The sequence below is a fragment of the Carassius carassius genome, chromosome 9, assembly GCF_963082965.1.
Source record: "Carassius carassius chromosome 9, fCarCar2.1, whole genome shotgun sequence".
NCBI lineage: Eukaryota > Metazoa > Chordata > Actinopteri > Cypriniformes > Cyprinidae > Carassius > Carassius carassius.
The window spans coordinates 12,470,020-12,494,965 of NC_081763.1; the positions used below are offsets into that span (position 1 = coordinate 12,470,020).

The window sequence follows — 24,946 nt, forward strand, 5'->3', positions numbered from 1 at the left end:
AGGAGGAATGGTCGCCGACTCCAGGGACTCGACCCACGGCAACGGAGCAAGTGGAGGAGGAGCCCGAGGCGGAGACGGAGAGCCGAAGAGCCAGGGTGATGGGGAGGCGCCGGAGGTCCTAGGCGGAACAGATGGCTCTGGTGACTGACGCGGCGATGTGGATCCGGAAGGCCGTGGTGAGGCCAGAGTGACAGAGGACTGAGGTGTAGCCGAGGGGATGAAGGAGCCTGACGGAGCCGGAGGGACGGAGGGATGAGGCGAAGCCGGAGGAGTGGAGTCCCGAGGCATAGGATGGACGACGCCAGACCAAGGCGGAGCCGGAGGGACGAGGGAGCCAGGCAGAGCATGTGGACTGCTGGGCCACGGCGGAGAGGAAGGAGCTAGGAGCCATGGTGGAGCCGATGGGTCAACGGGCCGAAGCGGAGTCCAGGCCTCAGAGGCTGGAGGCGGAGGTGAGGGAGACGCCGACCAAGGCGGCGCTGGAGGATGCCAGTCCCGCTGAGCTCGCACCACAATGATGGTAGGCTGAGGGAGAGCAGAGGGGCTGCCAGACGACAGCGGAAGAGGAGGAGGCAGGAGTGGGTGGGTGGGAGGGAGGGAATTTCGGAGGAGCAGGCACTGGAGCGAATTCTGGGGCTGGAGCCCTTCCTGGGCTTAACTGGGATTCAGGAGCCCGTCCTGGGCTTAACTGGGGTTCAGGAGCCCGTCCTGGGCTTAACTGGGGATCAGGAGCCCGTCCTGGGCTTAACTGGGGATCGGGAGCCCGTCCTGGGCTTAACTGGGGATCGGGAGCCCGTCCTGGGCTTAACTGGGGATCGGGAGCCCGTCCTGGGCTTAACTGGGGATCGGGAGCCCGTCCTGGGCTTAACTGGGGTTCAGGAGCCCGTCCTGGGCTTAACGGGGAATCAGGAGCCTGTCCTGGGCTTAACGGGGGATCAGGAGCCCCTCCTGGGCTTAACTGGGGATCAGGAGCCCATCCTGGGCTTAACGGGGGATCAGGAGCCCGTCCTGGGCTTAACGGGAGATCAGGAGCCCGTCCTGGGCTTAACGGGGGATCAGGAGCCCATCCTGGGCTTAACGGGGGATCAGGAGCCCGTCCTGGGCTTAACGGGGGATCAGGAGCCCGTCCTGGGCTTAACTGGGGATCAGGAGCCCGTCCTGGGCTTAACTGGGAATCTGGAGCCCGTCCTGGGCTTAACTGGGGATCAGGAGCCCGTCCTGGGCTTAGCTGGGGATCAGGAGCCCGTCCTGGGCTTAACGGGGGATCAGGAGCCCGTCCTGGCCTTGCTGGCATTAGCTAGCAAGAGAAACCGTCTGGTATGGTCCTCGAGAGAAAGTCCTTCCTGCTCCAGCATGAGGAGGAGGAATTCAGGGCTATAGAGGGGATCCATGGCCACTACGGAAAGAAAAAACTGTGGAAAAAACGGAAAACACAACGGAGGGGAAAACACGCAATTTTAAACTTTTAAGGTCGGGTCTTCTGTCACCGTTTACGCTGCTGGAAGGAACACGGAGCCGAGGATACACGAAATAAGGCTTTTATTATATCCAACACATGGAGCACAGAGATAGACACACGTAAGTGGATAGTCACTGGTTAGTTAGTAGACCCGACAACACTGAACTCAAAGGACACGGATTAAGTAGAAGGGATAATTGGGGAAACACAGGTGGATGGCATGACTAAATTAACAGTGACATGGAACACATGGGGAAATGAAGAGACACACCTGGAAACTAATCAAACCAGACACGGAAGGCAGAAACTGGGTCACAGGGGCAAAAACACACAAACTGAGTCCAGATATGTAACAACATGAAAGAAGGTTAACAAATAAAGCAGACCTCATTAACTCAAGAACAAACTAAAATGATGAGGATATGTCTGGTGCTGCCATAAAGTTCATGCCAGATCAGTGAACTGTGATTAAAATTGACTCTGAATGGCCAAGGTCTGGAGTGAGGAATGAGAGTCTATACTCATTTTTCCTTTTCTTCTCTCTTCATGACACAAACAATATATTAAGAGGTGAAATGAAAGAGCAAAACTAGTCTAGCCGAGTAAAAAACAGAAATGCACGTGTATAGCTATTTGTGATGACAGTGATGAATGGTTTAGGTATCTTCACTACAAGACATGAGCTCTAGGGCCTTGAAACACTTCAAATGCCTGCACTCTCCCAAACGCTGAAACGTACAGGGAAGGGAACTCCAAAATACAGTGAGCGAATCAGAGAGCGTGCTGTGAATCCATCTGGTTCATGTGTCATCCAGCGCTCCTGCTGATTGCTTTTGCAGGCGGAATGCAATAGGAGCCGAATCTTCCAATATGTAGGTCAGCTTGTTGCAAAGTCCTAAAATTGATCCGTGGAATCACAGCCGCCACTTAGTTGTGGGAGAACCTGATAGTAAGTGCTGAAAATTGAATCCAACCCTTTTTGCACTAAAACATTCTCCCCGGCTCAACGCAGGCCTATGGCGTTGGTCTGAGAGGAGGAAGCGATCCTAACAGGTGGTGAGGGTTAGATTAGCTCCTCTCCGATCACACGGCTCAGTCGCTCTGTGAGAAAATGATCCTCCCCCTCAAACCCACAGTTAAGACACACTCCACCCGTGATGCTGTTGAACAGTTGCCCAGTCGCTACGCATCACGGATGCCATGGAAACTGAGATGACAGGGGGTGGGGTCTGGCTTGGACATTTGCTGAAAGCTGTGCATATCAATTAAAGAAAGATGTGGAGAAAACATACTTTCACAACTGAGCCTGAAACCTTCAAATTTTTTCAACAAATGGACACATCTTTCATTCAGTGTTAACTGAGAAAATTCACAACATCAGAATAAATATAGCATGAACTGTTTTAGTTTCTATTAATTTTATATAAGGCAATTTTTGCAACACTGTTAACAAAATGTGGGACTACATTTTAAATATACTTGAGCCATAATTTTGGTCTAAATATAGTTTGAAACCCAGATTTCTGAGAGTTTGTCATTCTCTTCTAATACAATGAAGGTTTTTTTTTTTCTTTATAAAGATTAAAAATATAATATTGTATTATTATTATTTAATGTAAAAAATTATAGTTTATTAAATAAATTATATAATAAATAAAAAATGCCACCTGGTGTATCACATTAGTTGATAGCGTGCTCCTGTTCCTATAATTTAAAGATTTGTTTCTTATGATAATTGGAAATGAATGGCAGAACTTGACACATGCAGTCAACAATGCCTTTAAAAAATGTACTATATATATATATATATATATATATATATATATATATATATATATATATATATATAAACACACAAACGAACATTAATGAGTGGAAAGTTTCTTTTTTTCTGTAAATATAAAACATTATGATAATAATAATCTTATGATAACTGAAAATGAATATCTTTCTTTTGTGCCTTAAATCAATTTGTTCAAAGTGTGTTCTGTTACTGCATGTGTCTGCTGTTCTCCATCTGTATGAAGGAGTCTGTTTATGGCCATAATAGTATTTACAAAGGCTATCCTCTTTTACCCTATTGTTTATTTACCCCATAAAAATCTGTGTGTGTGTGTGTGTGTGTGTGTGTGTGTGTGTGTGTATGTATTTGCTCAGGAGGCAATCCTTTCAAAGGACATGGGTGTTTTGCAAGTTAACGTGAATGTATTTGTGTGTGTGCGTACTGTGAATCTATGCTAGAATGCATGGAGAAATACGTGACATAACTCTCTGTGTGTGCTTCCAGACTTGGGATGCTTCGCGCTTATGTGGGACACAGATGAATGAATAACCATGTGTGGCATTTGGACAGAGTGTACGGAGTGTGTTATAGTACATATTTGTGCATGTTTGCATGGATGTCTACAGATACTAGTTGGAGACTAATCATGACAGTAGCGTAAAATCACTTCAGTCAGTGTGTGAACTCTAACATGACAGTTGGTCTGAGCATGACAAGCAACCAAGAGAACAGAAATGTCTTTCACATCGACTTGGCAAATTTAAGGCAAATCTGGCTATATTTTAATCTCAGATCAGAAACTTTAGCCCAATGAAATGTGGAAACTCAGAGCATATATATATTATACATTACATATTTCTTCTCCTCTGTATTTAGAACAACTATAGCAAGTTTTTTTATTTATTTTTATTTTTATTTTATTTTATTTTATTTTTTTATGGCTGACATGTGCCTAATCTAGATCCTAACCTCAACCTAACCTGACCTGAATATGGTTTCAAAAATAAACCCAACCATATCCTAAACTCAACCCCATTCCAATCCAATGCCTCAAAATTAAACTCCGTTAGCAAAGGCCTCCAAGAGGGTCTGGCTGCAGACTTGCACTTTCACTCTCAGACTTGCATTCTCAGACTTGCAGTCTCAGACACTTGCACTTCCGCTAGCGTCGTCACTTGCAGTCTTTATTTTTTTAATTTCTTCTATTTATTGATTACTTTTTGTTTGAATCTCTCAACATTTTACAACAGTAGCCAGGTGGCGAAGACAAGAAAAAAGAAACTAAATTACAATGTCACTTGCAATCGCCACTTGCATTATCCGCTACCTGTGACGTCACTTGCAATCAACACAAATCGTGCGTGTTGCCAATGGAGACAAGACGCTGTGGTTGTGATTAAACCTAATTTACAACCCGAATTCCGGAAAAGTTGGGACGTTTTTTAAATTTTAATAAAATGAAAACTAAAAGACTTTCAAATCACATGAGCCAATATTTTATTCACAATAGAACATAGATAACATAGCAAATGTTTAAACTGAGAAAGTTTACAATTTTATGCACAAAATGAGCACATTTCAATTTTGATTTCTGCTACAGGTCTCAAAATAGTTGGGACGGGGCACGTTTACCATGGTGTAGCATCTCCTTTTGGGCATTGAGGCTATGTGTTGCTGGAGTTTTGCTGTTGGAATTTGGTCCCATTCTTGCCTTATATAGATTTCCAGCTGCTGAAGAGTTCGTGGTCGTCTTTGACGTATTTTTCGTTTAATGATGCGCCAAATGTTCTCTATAGGTGAAAGATCTGGACTGCAGGCAGGCCAGGTTAGCACCCGGACTCTTCTACGAAGCCATGCTGTTGTTATAGCTGCAGCATGTGGTTTTGCATTGTCCTGCTGAAATAAACAAGGCCTTCCCTGAAGTAGACGTTGTTTGGAGGGAAGCATATGTTGCTCTAAAACCTTTATATACCTTTCAGCATTCACAGAGCCTTCCAAAACATGCAAGCTGCCCATACCGTATGCACTTATGCACCCCCATACCATCAGAGATGCTGGCTTTTGAACTGAACGCTGATAACATGCTGGAAGGTCTCCCTCCTCTTTAGCCCGGAGGACACGGCGTCCGTGATTTCCAACAAGAATGTCAAATTTGGACTCGTCTGACCATAAAACACTATTCCACTTTGAAATAGTCCATTTTAAATGAGCCTTGGCCCACAGGACACGACGACGTTTCTGGACCATGTTCACATATGGCTTCCTTTTTGCATGATAGAGCTTTAGTTGGCATCTGCTGATGGCACGGCGGATTGTGTTTACCGACAGTGGTTTCTGAAAGTATTCCTGGGCCCATTTAGTAATGTCATTGACACAATCATGCCGGTGAGTGATGCAGTGTCGTCTGAGAGCCCGAAGACCACGGGCATCCAATAAAGGTCTCCGGCCTTGTCCCTTACGCACAGAGATTTCTCCAGTTTCTCTGAATCTTTTGATGATGTTATGCACTGTAGATGATGAGATTTGCAAAGCCTTTGCAATTTGACGTTGAGAAACATTGTTTTTAAAGTTTTCCACAATTTTTTTACACAGTCTTTCACAGATTGGAGAGCCTCTGCCCATCTTTACTTCTGAGAGACTCTGCTTCTCTAAGACAAAGCTTTTATAGCTAATCATGTTACAGACCTGATATCAATTAACTAGATGTTCTCCCAGCTTAATCTTTTCAAAACTGCTTGCTTTTTTAGCCATTTGTTGCCCCCGTGCCAACTTTTTTGAGACCTGTAGCAGGCATTAAATTTTAAATGAGCTAATTAAGTGGATAAAAGTGTAAAATTTCTCAGTTTAAACATTTGCTACGTTATCTATGTTCTATTGTGAATAAAATATTGGCTCATGTGATTTAAAACTCCTTTAGTTTTCATTTTATTAAAATTTAAAAAACGTCCCAACTTTTCCGGAATTCGGGTTGTAGTACCATAACGTACAGGGTCCTGCAAGAAAAAGACAAGACTGGCAAATCCGTGGCCACAGAACAGCAGAATATGATCACTTGTGCAAAGTTTCTCGCTAAGCGTAGAAAAACATAAACACTTAACATAGTTTAATGTATTAAGATGCTATTAAAATATCAAATTAAATATACAGTTCATTATTTTAATGAATATGTATATAGTATTTTCCTCACATACCGCAAAATGTGGCATAATGGACTAAGATGATAAAGGCCAAACTCAATATGCTTCTCTGCATTATTAAAATACATAACTATATGTACAGGCAAGCAGGTGAGCCCAGAATAAACGCAACACGCAAAGTTTCGCGTTAAGCATTTTTCCATATAGAATAAACTGTCTACAACTTGTTTATATCACTGTCTTTTTCCATTAAGCTACATTGTGTTTTATTTATAATGATTTTCTATAGGAGGAAAACTTTTAATGTACAATTTAATGCACTGCGTTCTGTACTCGTCGGCTTGCCTGTACGTAGTTGATCCTTTTAAAATCACTTAATGCACTTCATAATGCACATTCTAATTTCTGGTCTGTACAGTATATACGTTGAGTCAACAACAAGACATATAGGCTAGGCCTACTGAATTGTCTTTATCATCTTAGTCTGTTATTAAGCCACATTAAGCGTTTTGCTGTATGGGAGGACAAAGCTTGCCTTGTAGTACATTAAATAATAATAACTATATATCAAATTTGGTATTTTAATTTAACTTAAACGTATCTTTATACATTATGCCATATTAAGTGTTTGTTTTTTCTACAGGAGGAAAACGCTTAACGAAAGACTTTGTGCATTGCGTTCATATTCTGCTGTTCTGTGGCCACGGATTTGCCGGTCTTGTCTTTTTCTAGCAGGACCCTGTATGTTATAGTAGTAGGCCTACTAATTTAGTTTTAATCGTTTAATCACCACCACAGCGTCTTGTCTCCATTGAGAGATTCAATCAAAAAGTTATCAATAAATAGAACAAAATAAAAAAATAAAGACTGCAAGTGACGTCTCTAGCGGAAGTGCAAGTGTCTGAGAGTGCAAGTCTGAAAATGCAAGTTTGAGAGTGAAAGTGCAAGTCTGCAGCCAAGGCCTCTGCTACGATTTAAAGCTTTCGCTTCATATAACCAGGTCCATTTTTTTCAAGCTCTGTGGCAAAGCAAACAAAACTTAAATATCCCATGGAATCTAAATTTAGCCAATGTCTATAAGCTTTAAAGCCATCTATATGCTAATGTGCTGCTTAAAGATTACACAATTGACTTACACATATACAGATTTTAATTTGTTCATGCTTCTTCTTTTGCCAAAACAGTAGATGGCATTTTGGACAAAAAAAAAAAACAAAGAAAAGAAATTCTAAAACGTATAGTATGTTTTGTTTTTGTTGTAGTAGTAGCTAAAATACATGAGACCCGTTGATAACATAATGGACAGAACATGTTGCTAGATAAATAAATAATAAGACAAAATACAATACAATAAAATAATAAACTAAGCTGAAATTAATAAATTAAACAACAAAATAAAATAATTAAAGTGTAAAATAAAATACAATCTAGATCTTGTTTGCATGCTTCAATCCAGATTTAACATTGTGTACTGTACGCCTGACCTTGAGGCTGCACTGCTTGGCTCTACTTCCTGTGGGACTGTTAATTGCGATAAATGGAGATGACACAGGCTGCAGTGTTAGAGCAAGGAGTCAATATATTTTATGTCAATGGTCCACGCAAGTATAACTGCGTAATTAATGAAAGATGCTTGGATGTAGCACCCCTCCACCTGCCTGCACACTTCGTTCAAAATAATTCCACAAGAAAGCGAGAGAGAGAGAGAGAGAGAGAGAGAGAATGAGAGTGAGAGTATGTGAGTTACATTTGCCAATTTGCTAAGGCATAAATAGGGGTGTTTTCTATTGCCCCAACAATTTGCATATGGGTGAAAGGGTGTGTGAATGCAAGTGAATATGACCGTTACTAACAAGTAAGCATTTTTAATGCTCACACAAATAAACACGCTGCTCAAGTACGCTTGGAAGAGAGGATGTTACCATAGACTATATTTCATTGGGACTTACAATGGGGTCCAAAGGACCACATTGAAAATCTGGGATTCAAAATCCAATTTAAACCCACAAATAAACACAAGGTTTACAGATTCTAAATAGTAAAAAAATAAAAATAAACGGAGGTTGTGGCATAAACTAAAGACTCAATAAAGAGTCTTTTTTTTACTAGTGTTCCTTATTTCTATATTTTTATGCTCAATTATGACATCTCTAGTTCAAATGATTTGATGAAGGACATGAAACTTCCTGTAACTTCCTTTTACTCCAGATTTGTTTTCATGATTTTAAAGGTCATCAGTGCTTTTGAACTTACTAGCATTTCTGAATTATAAACAATGGCCCATATTTGTAGAGTAAAGTAACATTTGTAGTTGTGTCAGTGTTGACCATGCATAGGGGATGTGGTGCACTGTCAGCATAAAAGCGATTTTAAAAGGCACTTTACAAACTGCAGTATATGAAAATATACCACCTTGCTTGTTCAAAATGCATGGACAATAGAGAAAAAATGCTTAAAATTACCCAGTCTATTAGACAGAAACAAAGACTGTTAGATACTCAGTACACTTTGTCTTGACTTGCTGTCATGCATCTCAGGGACAAAGAATATATATCTTAATAATTATCTTATTAATATCTGATCTTCTAGCTTTCTGCTGTAATGATTATTAACTAGTGTGATGAATTAATGCTTATACTTCTAATTAAGGCTGTCAATTTAACACGTTTATTTAGTGGAATTAATTATAACAAAAATAACATGCTATAATTATCTAATTAATCGTGGCAAAAAAATATTTTTAATTAAATAACTACATTTTTTAATTCCAGAATAACAAACCACTACAAGAGAAAGAAATCAAAATGCAATGCAAGAAACGCTGAAAAAAACATGTCAGAATAACAATATATTTTACTATAACTAAATAATGATAATAAACTTTATTTATATTGTGCCTTTCAATGAATCACAATTTATTTTGTACTGTTCTTTGTTGCTAGTAGCTAAACTGATGTGTGTTACCTTTATTCTTGCCAATAAAACTGAAATTGAAAAACGAATGAGAGGAAATAAATGCAATGGTAAACACAAGGAAAGGGGGAGAAAGATTTGATGAAAGACTGCTTATATTGTACTTTTTCATCTTCATCAAATCTTGGATTCGACACAGTTAAAGAGATCATATTTATATCTCTTCAAACAGAAATTATATTCACAAAATAGAAAGAATAAAAGAATGCAAAAGCCAAATATGCTTTCAGCAGAGATCTAATTTAGCCATTTCAAAACAAACGGCTCTTGCTAATTTGCATGTCTAATCTGCTGAGAGAAAACATTTCCCACCAAAAAAGTAAAAAATAGAAGCAAACAAGAATGTCAGTCCCTTTCCTAATGTTGGAGCATTGCGATCAACCAATATGAAGGAAGAAATGTCTTCTGGGAACCCACTGAAAGCCTCTCTGATGTAAATGTGTTCTGTTTTAAGTGAGACACAAGTTGTGAAAAATGCCAGATGGAAAAGGGAAAATCGATTGGAAAGGGATGAATGAGGTTTTGTCTTTTCTTGTGCAACAGTTTTCAGGTACCAGCTGCTTGTAAAAAACCAGTGACAGGCTAATTGAATAATTTCACTCATTTAATTTAAAAAAGGACGAGGATCTGGGACAAAAGAAGGCAGAGTGATCACTGACTCAGCGAACAGAATATCTGTCTTACTCATGTAAAACTGTGGCAAGCTGTGAGAGAATCCCACCATTCTCTGTAGCACATGTTGCATGACTTCACAGAACGTCATGCCCATCTAAAACGTGGAGGCAAGTCTGGCAAAAAACACCAATTCAAATTTAAACATGCAGCTTGCAAGAGCTGGGGTTGCAAAGTCACAGAGAAAACGCATGGCAGTTTCCAGTCAATTCCACTTCATACCAATGTGTCTTTTTTGTTTATGTACGAATGGCTAAAACTAATTCAAGGAAGTGCTTCATGATTAATAATGGGAAATCAGGGATGGAACAATCCGTTCAATTAATGAAATCCTCCAGATGTGTCAATAATACCTTGAACCTATCGTATTTCTGAAAAATCCCCTTCATGCACACTAATATTTAATTTGAAATGTCCAACAATTCTCCAAAATGTTTCTGCATTCCAGGCATGTCACTCAAAAAGGTTTGACTTTTTTAAAGTCTGAAACTTATGCAACAAGTTAAATTATTAGTTTAATATGCCCAGTGTTTTGGATCCGACAGAAATGTTGCACCACAAAATTGTGAGTAAAGGTTTTTATTACGTGGTCACTATTGCTTTGTCTGTTATTACAGATCTTTTGATATGTTCTGCATATGTATGTGTTTCTAACCTAAATCAAAGCAGCGTCCATCTGTGAAAGATGTAGCTGTCAAACATACACAACTGTTAGGCATTCATGGCTCTGGGTGTTTACAATCCACCACGCCTATTCAAACAGAGCGTTCCGATGAGGGGGGTCAAAACAGGACAGAAAATAGCCTATTACTTCTGAATTATATGATGATTTTTGATATTAAAAATCTTAATAATATTATAAGTGTACCCCAGTGAACAGAACTAATTAAAAAGCAAAGAAAGTTTAAGCACTCCCAGGTTGCCAGTTCCACCTCTGCTTTGCACAGATATTTTTAATGACGCATGCAAAATTTATACCGTACCCTCAGCTCTTACAGAGTACTTGCCATTCAGCCTTTAACAAAAGTGCACTTCCTGTTCCCTCATCAAAAGCCCATCTCTGAAATCATGCACTGACCCCTTCATCAGAGATGTTCAATATAATGTAATACAGCTTTTGCACAAGCCTTGGCACTCTTTAAACACAATTTCATTCTCACTTTTTTCTTTGCCATACCTCTACTTCAGGCAGACGTCTGTGCTTCATCCCTAGACTAATTAAGTGAGTTTAAAGAACAAATGCATTTTGTTTGAGCTGTCCAGCTTTTAAAGGGGGGTCAAATTCTGACTAATTTCCATTAACCAGTTAATTTGAACAGTTTGTTTTGTTTTGCTTTTTAAATAAAAGCAAAAGTCATTTACCTCTTTCAGTATTAATTTTAGATAATAATGCAGGTAAACTTCAGTCAAACTTTTGGTTCACTCACTTTCAAACATGCATGCTCTGTTCTTGAGTCATTATGAACCGGACATGTATGTAAATTCCACCCCACCCCCCAAAAAAACGTATCCAGTCGAAATAATAAAATAATTTTGTGAACCGATTTACTTATTAATAAATCCTAGATATCATTTTGAGTTCTACTTCATTATATATAATTATATGCAATTTATCATTTGTGTAAGACTCTGTGCTTTCCTTAAAAAGTTAAATATAAGATTCATTATAAGATTGATATTAATCCAATCCATTATTATTATTATTATTACTGTTTTATCCATTTAAAATCATTGAGATTTATTTTTTCTAAGTATGTTCTGGAACTAGCTTTAATAACCACTGGGACTTGGTTGGGAATTATTGATTTAAACTGTGGCCTGTTCTGGTAATGACAAAATGACAAAATGCCATTAATGCAGCAGTAATGATGAAAGCTATGTGAACAATTGCTTCTAATCTCTGTTTTCATAACATTAATTTCATACTTACCCTAAATCTCTCCCACAACACCCAAAGCGGAGAAGCAAGAAATATTTAAACAACCAATTCAAGACCAAAATGATGCAAAGCTATTAAATTCTGAGTGACAGAGGAGCATAAGGTTGCATACAAAAACCAACCCTAAATGGGAATTCTTGGCCGCAAGCTTGTTTTCAGAGTTTAAGAATTGCAGAGAGGATTTGAAAGGATACATTCAGAAAAGGAACTCCCAAATGGCTTAACGTCATTATTATGAGCTACATTTCCAGGAGATGTGGCAGAAGAGCTAGCAGGTCTTTAGCACTGAATAAGCCACCATTTACATTGCATTACAAAAAAAAAAAAAACACTCATTAATTTCCTTGACTGTTTATTAGAAATTGTGCCTGTCGTCAAAAGGAACAATGTGGCCCAACCCAAGGTTCAATTCTAAGTACTTAAGAGGTTGTCCACTGCTCTGGGAATCCTCATCTGTGTTTATATTCAATACATGTTTGATTAGTCATTCAAAGACACTGCGGCGGATGAACCATGCTAAATCATAGACATGATATTGACCTCTGGTATATTAAAACTAATAAAATAATAGGCTGTACCTGCGTTTGCTAAGACACAGCGAGTGCTGAATGCATTTGGAAGAAACTTCTAAACAGTGTTGGGGAAAGTTACTTTTAAAAGCATTACAATATTGCGTTACACCCTAAAAAAGTAACTAATTATGTTACCTAGTAACTTTTTAAGTAAAGTAATGCATTACATTACTTTTGTGTTACTTTAGCATTACTTTTTAAATATGAGCAGGGCTTGATTGTTTTTAATAGAAGAAGTTCTATTTATAACAAATGTAAAAGCCCTTTCACTCCAAAAAGGGTACTGAATAAACCACTTTAGGCAGAAGGAAAAGTAAATTCACATCCGTAGAGTAGAATGCAGGAGAGCAAGATTGAACACTCTTTAGCAATAAATAAAAAATGAAGCACAATTCAAGCCTAATTGTTAGTTTATCCAGAGTAATTTTTGTTTATTATTATGGTTGAACTGGATCATCAAAGGTCAGCAGCAAAGACATTAGTTGATAAAATGGGATTAGAAACATTTGTGTTATTTATCACTTAATTATTGCAGGTTTCACTGTTTTAATTAATTTTGATGAATACTGAATCTGTTTTATTTTATTGATGAATTAATGCACATTCAGATTTAGTCTAGAACTACAGTAACAAGATGTTCACACAGCGCACACAACGCCTCTGTACTTCTGATTTCTCTCAATATGGGGACAGGAGATTTGTCAGTCAATAAATGGTAAAACAAAGTAACTGGCGTTACTTTTTTGAAAAGGTAACTCAGATATTTTTCTTGTAAATTAAAAAGTAATGCGTTACCTTACTAGTTAATGGAAAAAGGTAATTTGTTTACGCAACTCGCGTTACTTGTAATGCTTTACCCCAAATACTGCTCCTAAACCTCCGCAGTACCCTCAGAAAGGTTGTACCAACTTCTACATACTCAACGTTTCTCAAAAGACCACAAGCATGTCTTGACAATCAGTCTTTCTCAAAACAGAACACCTCTGGTTATAATTATACATGTACACCATTCAATATGTACTCTATTGTGTGAAAAAAGCCAAATAGCCACAATTGCTACAATGAATCAAGACAGCAAATAAATATGCAAACCAGACTGCGACAAATAGCACAAAACAGACTGTGGCTCTTCTGCTTCTGACATTAAAAATTCTGACATATTGAAGAGAAACCGATAAGCCCACTACATGCACCTAAAATGTTGTTTGTCCGTATCTGAAACCTTTAGCTTGAAGCTGTTGGGTCTGTGGGGAGCAAGAAGCCTTTCCACTCCTTAAATCTCTGTGATGAGTTCATTAGACCTGTGTGCTTATTGAACTGCACTGGGTCGACTGTAATTTGACAAGAACTTCCTGTGCTTAACCAGGCCGAAGGAGTTGTGTGTACAGGTGAAATAATTTCCTCCTGTGGGGTACTATGAACACAAACAAACAAACACAAGTCCTGTGGGGCAAATGACCTCAAAGACCCTTGTGTCCTGCTGGACAGGTTTAAAAGGACGCCTTCTGATCTGTAGATGAAGGACAAACAATTGACTTGTAAACAACCGCTGGCATCATGATGGAAATATGCGATCAGAAGAGCTACAGGGAGGAGAATGAAATTCTAACAATCTCATTCATGGCTAAAGAGAGCAAGATTACACATTCATAAGATTTTCTTCCTCACAGATGACTCCATTTTCTTCTGGCCTCAATTTTAGTGTAATCATCAGCACAGCAAGTCAATCATCTCAGATCTGACCTTTTGACCTCTGTAGCTGCTAGCAAAAAGCTAGTCAGCCTTCAAACGCCAGGAATGAAACATGGGTATTGCATTTTTGAATACAAAATTTCCTCTGAGATCACAGCAACCACACTGATGTGCTGAGGCAACTAAAAAGAGTGAAATATAAGTCGATTAGCAGTTGTGCGGAATTCTAATTGCTTCTTTGCACCCCTGCCAGCCACATGGGACATTTCATAACACGGGCACTCATCACTCACTCAGTCTTCACTCAATCAAGAATTTCAAAGCTCAGGTATGATCAATCATCCCTCAAATCATTTGCAGAGCACTATCCACAGTGCAGAAAGTGGTAAAACACATATTAATGGTAGCTGAAAGCGTGCATGTTTTGACTTTTACCGTTTCAGCACATTACTTCGTAATGGGGCCAAACTGGGCCACAGTCCAGAGCGGAGAGTAATAAAATTGCTGCATACTTTTAAAAGGCTAAAAATAACAGTGTCTATTTACACTAAGTGCAAATAGCCCGCCTTGTTGGCAGAGGCTATTTACACTAGCTCCACCCATAAACGTATGATAGGGATGGTCAACAATAGAAAAGATGAAAAGATGGCAGACAATCATCAGCTTCAGTGGTGTAGATGGTAAAGCATGTACTGAAGTCATTTTGATGCGATTGACCTGGGTTCGAATCCGCATTTTACCGAAATTTTTTTCTCCCTTTCCAAATTTCATATCACATAGGAAAGGCATTTATTTTCTATTAAAATGAAGGAAATAATCAAAAAGGTGAAAATAAAGTATCGGGTAGGGTTAGGGTTAGGGTAGGAGTAGGGAGGGCTTTATTGTCCAAATTGGATTTATTAAACTGCAAAATAAATGTGTAAAATGGATTGTCTTGTGTTTATTTGAATTGAACATATCTTTCCAGTGTTACAGGTTATTGATGGGTTAAAGGATCGAATTTAAAAATTACAGTATTTTATAATAAATTAACAATACATTTTAAATTAAAAGTTTTTAATTAACAATACATTTTATAGTAAATTAAAAGCATATTACCAGCTACTGGCTAAATTGCAGTAATCTAATGGCATTTACTTCAAGGCTAAATCAGTAATTCTACAGGAGCATACTGCCAAATCACAGTATGGAATAAATACTGTGAGGTCACAGTATACAGCTGTCAATTCACAATTAATTAGTGTAAAAATTATAAAGTAATTTATTGTGAAAGTAATGTAACTACTTAACAGATATTTACTGTGAATTTACATAAAGTAAATGACTGTGAAAGTCATGCAATTAGTAGCCAGTAATTTACTGTGTATTTACGGTCAAATCTTTAACAGTTCTCTACTTCGTGCAAATAGCCGCTGCCTAAAAATAAAGGCTCTTTTTTATTTTCCTTTCAGTAATGTCATTTTATATTATTTAGAATCTATGATATGCTTGTGATGCATTGCAAAGCTTCCATTATAAGATAGAATCATTCTTTGAAAATGTCTTGTGGCTCAGCTGAGGACTGGCAAGGGATTGTGTCCTGTCCGTGCTTGTATTTACTGTCTACAGAATTCAATAGCACACCCACACACTGCTGACTCACATTGACAATGATCTCCCCCGTCGAAGGATAGTCATTAATTACCTCCACCATTTCCCTTAAGATCTCAGTGTCAAATGATAGTTTAATGACAAGTGTTAATCCACTATTTAAATAAATAAACATGCTTCTGGTGAAAAAAATAATAATAAAAATAAACTAAACAACACAACTAGTGTGGAAAAGTTTCAGCGGCTAAAATGTACACTGTAAAAAGTACTTTGTTAAACTTGTGGTAAAATAAATAAGTAAATAAAATAAAATAAAAACTGGCAGCTCTGGTTTTTTATGAATGTATATGTAAATTACACTGTACAAATGCCAGTCTACTTGCGTCCTTAAAATCTTTTTGATACTAGACCGTACTCACACCAAGCACAAGTGATGCAAAGGAATGCCACAGAATGTACTTGCATAAAAAATAGCTTCTATAGTAACTGTCACCAGTAACAACAAACTGACAAGAGCAAAATGTTACCCACACAAACAAAATACCATTAGGTTTATACACACAATACTAAAATAATGCTTTAGATATGATAAAGCAACATAAAATTGCAACATAAAACACTCCAGTACATTTATCAGAAGAAGAATTTAATTACTTTTTTTTTTTTTTTTTACTTAACAACTGTGACTGTCTGCGCAGTTTCTTTCTTTCTAAATAAAATAAATTATCTATATTTTACCATACACTTCTTTTCAGGTAATGTACACGTTACCCTTCTTAAATAAATAAATAAATAATAATAATAATCCGCGTTTTTTTTTTTCCGTGTGCCTATCAAGGTAATTTAGAATTGAGCATTTAAAAGCTTCTTACTGCATTGTAGCATTTTTACATTATTTTCTCTGTTAAAATTACTAACATTTTAACAGTTAAGCTACTATACGCTTTCATGGTGTAATAGTCGTACCTGTGGATGGAGGATGCGACTCATTGCTCCTGTGTTTTTCTGCAGAAACCTTCAAACAGCACAGCGCTCCTTTGCTCCTTTGCTCCAGGTTCAGCTGTCCGGATGCTCTGCTTCGGGGTGACAGACCTGTTTGAAAAACAACAGATATGCACCCCAAGGATGGCCAGGGCAGCACCTACAACTGTAAATAAACGGGTGAATTTTGCGCGCATTTGAGTCGCTGCCTCATGCTGCCCAGTTTCTAGATGAGTTATTATTAATAGGCCTATACAGGCGATATATCCTTATTATTTAGGGATTCAAATTTACACCATGTCCTCGGTAAATAATCTTCTGTCCGGTTTGATTTCTTAATGTCCTCGGAGGCAGGTGTAAACGGTTTATTCAGACCCGATAGTAGGCTAGTCACGCGCAACACTCAGTGTTCCCTGTATATGATAAGCGTTTCGACCTTCTCCCCTGCAGCTGGAACTCAACTTTTCCGAGAGTGCTGTCACTATTTGCTCCGTTTCTTTTCCAAATTGATTCGTTCCTTGTAAACACAGCAGATCCTCTTCACGTTGCCTCCTCACACCGAGAGTGACCCTCTGTTTGTGTCCATCGGTCAACAGTAATATCCTACGTTCACATGGAGCCCCTACATGACAGCGAGGAGGCGTCACAGAGCGCGGATAAGGGAAATAGATGTTCGGATTTTGCGCGCGTGCGGCTAATGTTATCCAGCGAGCAGAATGTGACGACAATTGTAAAAAGTAAAAAGAGCGGAGTTCGCCGGTGTAAACTAATTCATGCGGTTCCCACGCGGGTTACTCTTCTTCATCCTATCCAACCGGTTCACTCTCTCGCGTTCGCACAGCAGCAGGCTCAACGCTGAACTAACAGCCTTCATAATGAATCAGTTCCATTCGAAAATGAGCTATACGCTACCCTACTCACATTTCGAAGTGTGTCCTCTAAAGAGAACAGGGCGCATCACTGTCTAAATTTAACACCATGCTGTTTGGTCCATAAAGATCTACCGACGTCTAGCACTTTATATTCCACCAAAGATGTAGCCTACTTAATGGACAACGTTCTGAATAATATCGCGTTACTGACGTTTGAGTCAAATACAGATCAAATTGTGTAAGCTATGTCGTGTGGCGCTCAAATAACTAATACTAATTATAATAATAATAACAATAAAATAAACAAACAATCAGAATAATATTTAAGCGATATGATATATATTTTGGTTTCATTACATTACATTTAGCTACATTTAGTCATTTAGCAGACGCTTTTATCCAAAGTATCTTACAAATGAGTACAATAGAAGCAATCAAACCTAACAAAATAGCAATAGCAACAATATTTAAGTGCAAATGACACGGTTAGCCTAACGCAGTACACGTAGCAAGGTATTTTATATATATATATATATATATATATTCCTACTGACACACTACAGCAAAACATACAAATAACTGACTTAAAACCATTTTTTTTTTTGAAAATACTAGTGGCCTACGACTTTTGCACAGTAGGTACTGTATACACACACACACACACACACACACACACACACTCACATACACGCATATAAACAAAGAGAAATAAGTACACAGAATAGAAAAAAATAGAAAGCTATTGTTTTTTATAAAAAAGAAGATAGATAATGTAGAATTAAAATAGAATAGAAAGTGCTAGAGTTAGAGGGTCAAATAAAGATGTAACAGGTGTGTTTTTAGTCATTCTTGAAGATTGCTAAGGACTTGGATTGAGTTGGGCAGTACATTCCACCAAGAGGGAACAGTCAATGAAAAAGTCAGTGAAAGTCATTTTGTGCCTCTTTGAGCTGGCACAATAACACAACGTTCACTTGCAAAACAAAAGCTTCTAGAGGGCACATAACTCTGAAGTAATGAATTTAGGTAAAGGGGTGCAGAGCCAGTGGTGGTTTTATAGGCATACAATAATGCCTTGAATTTTATGCGAGCAGCTACTGGTAGCCAGTGCAAATTGATGAACAGAGGTGTGATGTGCATTCTTTTCAGCTCATTAAAGATTAATCTTGCAGTGACATTTTGAATTAATTGTAAAGGTTTGATAGAAGTGGCTGGAAGACCTGCCAAGAGAGCATTGCAATAGTCTAGCCTGGATAGAACAAAGGCTTTAACAATGAGTTGTGCAGAATGTTCTGAAAGTAAGGGCCTTGGGTCTCATTTATAAACGTTGTGTACGCACAAATTGGGCATAGAAACATGCGTACGCAATTTTACACACACATATCATGATTTATAAAATTATACATTATAACATTATAAACCATGCATACAAACTCTTTTTCCTAGAGTGAGAAAAGTAATGAAGTAAACAAGTTTAAACTCGGTTTTCATGTCGATATACACATTTACATTAAATACTCCACTCATATTAATGGAGATAAACACTGAAATTACATAATTTTATTAACAATAGGTTACATAATTTTCCTGTGGTATGCTACAGTATGTTTTAATAATGACATCAAGGAGTGCTATAGGTGCACAATAATTCATCTTTAAATTGAACTACAGATCACATGTTATGACAAATATTTAATGCGAACAATGATCAATGATGCACACTTACTTCGATCTTATGGCAGACACTGCTGGATTCAGAGGTCGATTGGTCCATTGTCTGGTATAGGACTAATTACAATAGCTACTGTACAACTGCAGCTGCACGGAGGTGTTGATTTCGTGTTAAGGCATCTCCACAACATAATGAAATATACCATTATGTTTGAAGAATATAATATATATATAATATTGAAGGAGAAAACGGTAAGATTTGCACATTTCCTTTTTAAAATACTTTGTCAGTGACGAGCCGAATCAGACAATTGTATTTACACTGCAATAAATATGGGCCTGTCTGTTTCCACTTAAAATAGCTAAAATAGTTCATCAGCAAAACTGCATACATTTAATTTTATTTGAATTGTTTAAAACAATTGAAATACTATTTGGCCAGTGTAAAATAATGATAATATATTATAAAACATAACAAGGATACTGAATCATTTTTAGCAATAAAAATTAATGTGTGTGGCACAAATGACATTATCGTCCCCATATCATATTAGATGAGGTTATGCATAGTAAAACTAGGCATTGAAAGCTCCATATATGGTTATTTTGGGGAGCAGACGAGGTGGAGATGCACATACGCACAATCTACCCCTGACTGTGATTTATAAAGGGCTTTATAAAGGGTTTTTTGTGCAGGTTCTGGCAAACTTTTGAGCGTAGAGTACGCAAAATCTAGCTGTTGTGCCTATGTAGACTTTTAGGATGAAATCTAGGGAGAGTTTTGTAAATGAGACACCCCTGATTTTCCTAATGTTGTATAAAACAAATCTGCAGGACCATGCAGTTTTAGCAATGTAGTCTGAGAAATTCAGTTTATCATCAATTACAACTCCAATGTTTCTAGCTGTTTTTGAAGATGTTATGGTTGATGAGCCTAACTGGATGATAAAATTTTGATAAAGTGATGGGTTTGTTGAAACCACAAGTAGTTCTTTCTTAGCCAGTTTGAGTTGGTCATGGTCTGTTATCCAATAAGAAATGTCTGTTAGACATGCTGGTATGTGAGCAGCTATTGTAGAGTTGAGTGTCATCAGCATAGCAGTGTATGAAAAGACATGTTTCTCAATGACAGAACCTAGTGATGCCATTTAGACAGAGAAAAGAAGTGGTACAAGAACTGAGCCCTGAGGCACTCAAGTAGCTAGATGTTGCAACTTGGACATCTTACCTCTCTGAGATACTTTGAATGACTTATCTGAGAGATAAGACCCAAACCACTGGCTTGAGGTTCCTGAGATGCCATTTTCCAATAGGATTGACAGGAGAAACTGGTGGTTCACCGTATCAAAAGCAGCAGACAGATCCAGCAAGATAAGTATAAAAGATTTGGAAGCCACTCTTGCCAGTCTTAGGGCTTCAACAGCTGAGAGCAAGACAGCCTCTGTCGAATGTCCACTTCTGAAGCCAAATAGTTTGCTGTCCAGAAGGTTGTTCTATGTGACAAAGTCAGAGACTTGGTTGAATGCATCTCATTCAAGTGTTTTTGGAATGAAAGGTAGAAGGGAAACCAGTCTGAAGTTCTCTAAAAGAGTTGGGTTAAGAATGGGTTTAAGAAGATGGGGTTATATGAGTCTGTTTAAATGCTGAAGGAAAAACACCAGTGTGAAGGGATGTTTTAATGATGTGAGTGAGTGCAGGTACAATGGCAGGAAAAATGGCTTGAAGGAGATGAGATGGAATAGGATCAAGCGGACAGTAGTAGGATGTTTAATAGTAGTAGTAGGCTTCCCATGTAATCCCTAGCCCGCATTAAATGTAAAATAATTTATTTAATTTCTTAAAAAGAATCATGAGGGTTCGCCAAGAAGGATCAAGTGAAAGGGCAAAAATTACAGAAGAAGTAAAATACTGTACGTTCAGTAACCAGTCACGTTCACCTGAGGAGGAGACCAGTGTTAAGGCAGGGGCCACTTGTGCTTTTAATGGACACACTTTTAAAATTCATCTTAACCTACTTTCAGTTTTACTCATTCAGTCATTGTTCACAATGTCATGCATCCTTGCATAAATTCTTTATAAGTAAAATATTCTAATTTAAACTCAAATAAATGTTTCATCATGTTTCTTTTATCGGACAAATTATTTTGTATCGTAGTGTCAGGTGCGTCGTGTGTATCCATCCTATAATGATAAAAATCCACCCAGTGTTTTTTTTTTTAATCCCTATTTTAAAATCCCCTTTCTCAAATCAGGCTGTTCTGAGATTCCTGTCAGAATGACGTAGTTCTGCACAGGCCCCTCCCATGATAGTTAATAGACAAGGCCATCTTACCTTAGACCTGCCCTGAGTGAGCTGTGAGCTGACCACCATTGTGTCAACTATGGTGCAGGGGAAGACAAGAACATCTCTAATTAAGCAATTGAGGTGTTTTGTTGTTGGATGTAATAATGAAAATAGCACTTGTCATTTACATCTGAGCCACTGATGATGTAGAGGATTAATGTTACTTTCATTTTGAAGGGAATGCGCTGATCCCCGATCTGCCTAAATGATTCTATGTTCGTGCAAATCATTTGTGATCAAGCTTCATCAACAGAAGAAGTGAGTATAAGGTTTTTTTTATGAATCTTTGCAAATCGGCCTTCTAATATGTGCTAGTAAGCAAGTTTTGTGGCTAAAGTAAACAGTACTGCTGGTCACTCCACAGAAGAGAGGGGCAGGGTCAGCAAAGCTCATTAGCATTAAAGCAACATGGACTAGAATGGCTTGCTAACAACAGAGCTCATTTGACAGGGAAAAAAAAATGTTTTTTTATACTACCATTGAGAAATTTTAAGCAAAGTATTTTATAGACTGTCCATTAAGACCCTAAAAATCATATCAACTTATATCAAATGGGCATCCGATGACCCCTTTAAATTAAGACATATCAAAAACATATTCTCAGATATATAATCCATATGAAACCAATGTGAGGTCCTGACTTTCCTGTCTGAGCTAATTATATGTAATGTGATCACACTAGAGGTCTTCACAGTGCACCCGAGACCCGTCGACCTGGGACCCGACCCGGGACCTGTACGGGTTCAGGTCTATATTTTAAATGATCAGCCGGGTCCGGATCAGGTCCAATTTTGGCTCAGGATTTTGGTTATGACCCCCTGCTTGTTTTGATTCTGATTCTGGATTACCAAATAAAACACACTGCTCTTGGATCTCTCGTCTCCTGTGTCCCAGTTGTTACAGAAGGACTCCAACATGTCTAGATCCAGCGGTGTGGGACTTCATATCCGTTCCCCAGCCTGTGTGGAGAAGCGGAGGGTGAGATTCCTCAAATTAACCACCCTCCGTCAAGAGGGGAATGAGATGGGTGGTGTGGCACAAGTATTCTGGACCCTGGCGGTAGGAATGGGATATAATGATGCGGCCCTGAAAGACCTTTTCAACGCCGGTCTGGATAACCCTGTGCCAGAAAGGGAAATGGATAAGCTGGAAGCCTTTGATTTTTGGGGGTTCATTCTGTACCTACAACATCGGTCTCAGTGGGATACCCCAGCCACACCTGTCTCTCCCGGTGGGATGGCCGACTCTAGACTGGAGTCTACAGACAGGAGGACCGCCAGCCCAGCACCACTGCACAATATGGCCGCCAGCCCAGCGCCACGGCACAAGGTGGTGGCCAACCCAATGCCACGGCGCAAGATGGCCGCCAGCCCAGCGCCACGGCGCAAGATGGCCGCTGGCCCAGCACCACAGCACAAGTTGGCCGCCGGCCCAGCGCCACTGTACAAGATGGCCACCGGCCCTGAGCCATGGCACAAGATGGCCGCCGGTCCAGTGCCTCTGCACAAGATGACAGCCACAGGTGACCCTCCAGAGTTGAGTCAGGTTCCCGTTGACCCTCCAGAGTCGGGTTAGGTTCCCGTTGACCCTCCAGAGTCGGGTCAGGTCACCGTTTACACTCCAGAGTCGGGTCAGGTCACCGTTGACACTCCAGAGTCAGGTCAAGTCACCGTTGACACTCCAGAGTCAGGTCAAGTCACCGTTGACACTCCCTCCTGCCCTACGCCACACTTTGGGCACCATCTTCCTTTGCCACACTGTTCTCATGAGCTTCCAAAGAAACCTCAGGACATGTGGCGCGTTCTTATATACCTTATATGGGACTCCATTAGGACCTGGGGCTGATGTCGCCCTTGCCCGTTGTACTGCCTTTTCCACTTCTCTCCAGGTCGGAGGACCAGTCTCCATCTGATGTTCTGGAGAGTTGATTGGTGGGATGTCTGGTGGAATGGTCATCCGTTCATGCCGTCTTGGATCAGAGTGTGTCACTTTCAGGTGTTCTTCCAGATCTTTCCTTGCTACCTTCAGAGATCCACTTTTCTCTGTAGTGAAAATGCTTTTTAGAAACTTGAAGGGGTCTTTGTAGAACTGTGTTCTAGATCTTTCTTTTTTTCTTCTGCGTTTCCGTAGATTTTCTGCTCTACGGAGAGATGCCAAACGATTTTTGATGTCAGCTTGAAGCACCTCAATACCTTACTTTTCCCTCTCCAAAGCTTTTTTCCACTGCTTCCGAAGTTGCCTCCTCTGTTGGATGAGGCGCTTGATCTCTTGTTGCCTCCTGGAGGTTGGTGCAGTTTGAGACCTTTTCTGGCTTTTCCCTTCTTCTATACCAAAGCGTTCGGCTCCATATCTGTGGATGATGTCCCCCATACTCTCCAACTTCTTTTCCGTTGTGCCTTTAAGTTGCTCTAGGGTCAAGGACAAATCACTGTTGATTGCCTCCCACTGTTTCTTGTCGGCAGCAGCTGGCCATTTCACTCGTGGTCTGTGCCCAACCGACCTCCTCTCAATCGCGGGTCTGGAAAGTTGGGTGGGATTCTCAGATGTTACTATCTCTTTGCTTGAGGGTACTTCCTCCGTGACAGTGGTGCTGATGCACTGCAAGCTGTGGTTTAGGTCCGGTTGCTGTGCTTCATTCGACTGACTTGACTCCTTCGACAGAAGGTGATCAATGCGAGGCCCCTGTCTCTGGTTTCCCACACACTTTCTCTTCCCCTGGTGAATCCTCAGCCCATGGTATGACGTAACTTTCCTCCATCCGCAGGCACATATCTGGAGTGTGCGGTGCGCTGCTGCAGATGTAGCCACGACAGTTCCTGTGGTGCTCTCCTGGTCTGCGCTTTTTCTACTCGTAGTCGATTCCGGTCCAGGGTCTGTTACCATAGTGTCAGCCGATGAGTCTTCTTGCGCCCTCGCTCTCGCAGACTCTGAGGGTATTTTCTTCTGTTGTGTTTTCGTAGCCATAGCGGGTGTTTCCATATGCTAAAAAAGCTCTGGAAACTACAGCCACGGGGAGCTAGCCCATGACCGTCCCATTGGGGTCTGTTCCCTCCTGCCAGCTGTCTCTCCATGCCGTCACAAGGACTTTCCCCTGTTGTCAGCTGACCTTTCTCAGCGGCCACTGGACTTGTCCAGATATTCCGATTTCAGGAAACACAGGACGAGATGTAATGCATCCTTTTAAGTGCAAGCGCGTACCAGGAGAATATGCTTGACCTTGGCAGTGTAGTTGTCACAGTGAAGTTTTCAGGTGGGCATCCT

At 39.6% G+C, this 24,946-nt stretch overlaps 1 protein-coding gene across 1 annotated transcript in view; it reads right to left on the reverse strand.

Moving 5' to 3' along the window:
• LOC132148959 (corticotropin-releasing factor receptor 1-like) overlaps window positions 1–17,616 on the reverse strand; it is a 137,150-nt gene extending 119,534 nt beyond the window's left edge. The window contains exon 1 of the mRNA XM_059557792.1: window positions 16,784–17,616. Within this exon, the coding sequence (XP_059413775.1) occupies window positions 16,784–16,807 (24 nt within the window). The 5' untranslated portion in view covers window positions 16,808–17,616. The remainder of the gene's footprint in view (window positions 1–16,783) is intronic.
• Between the last annotated feature and the right edge of the window lie 7,330 nt (window positions 17,617–24,946).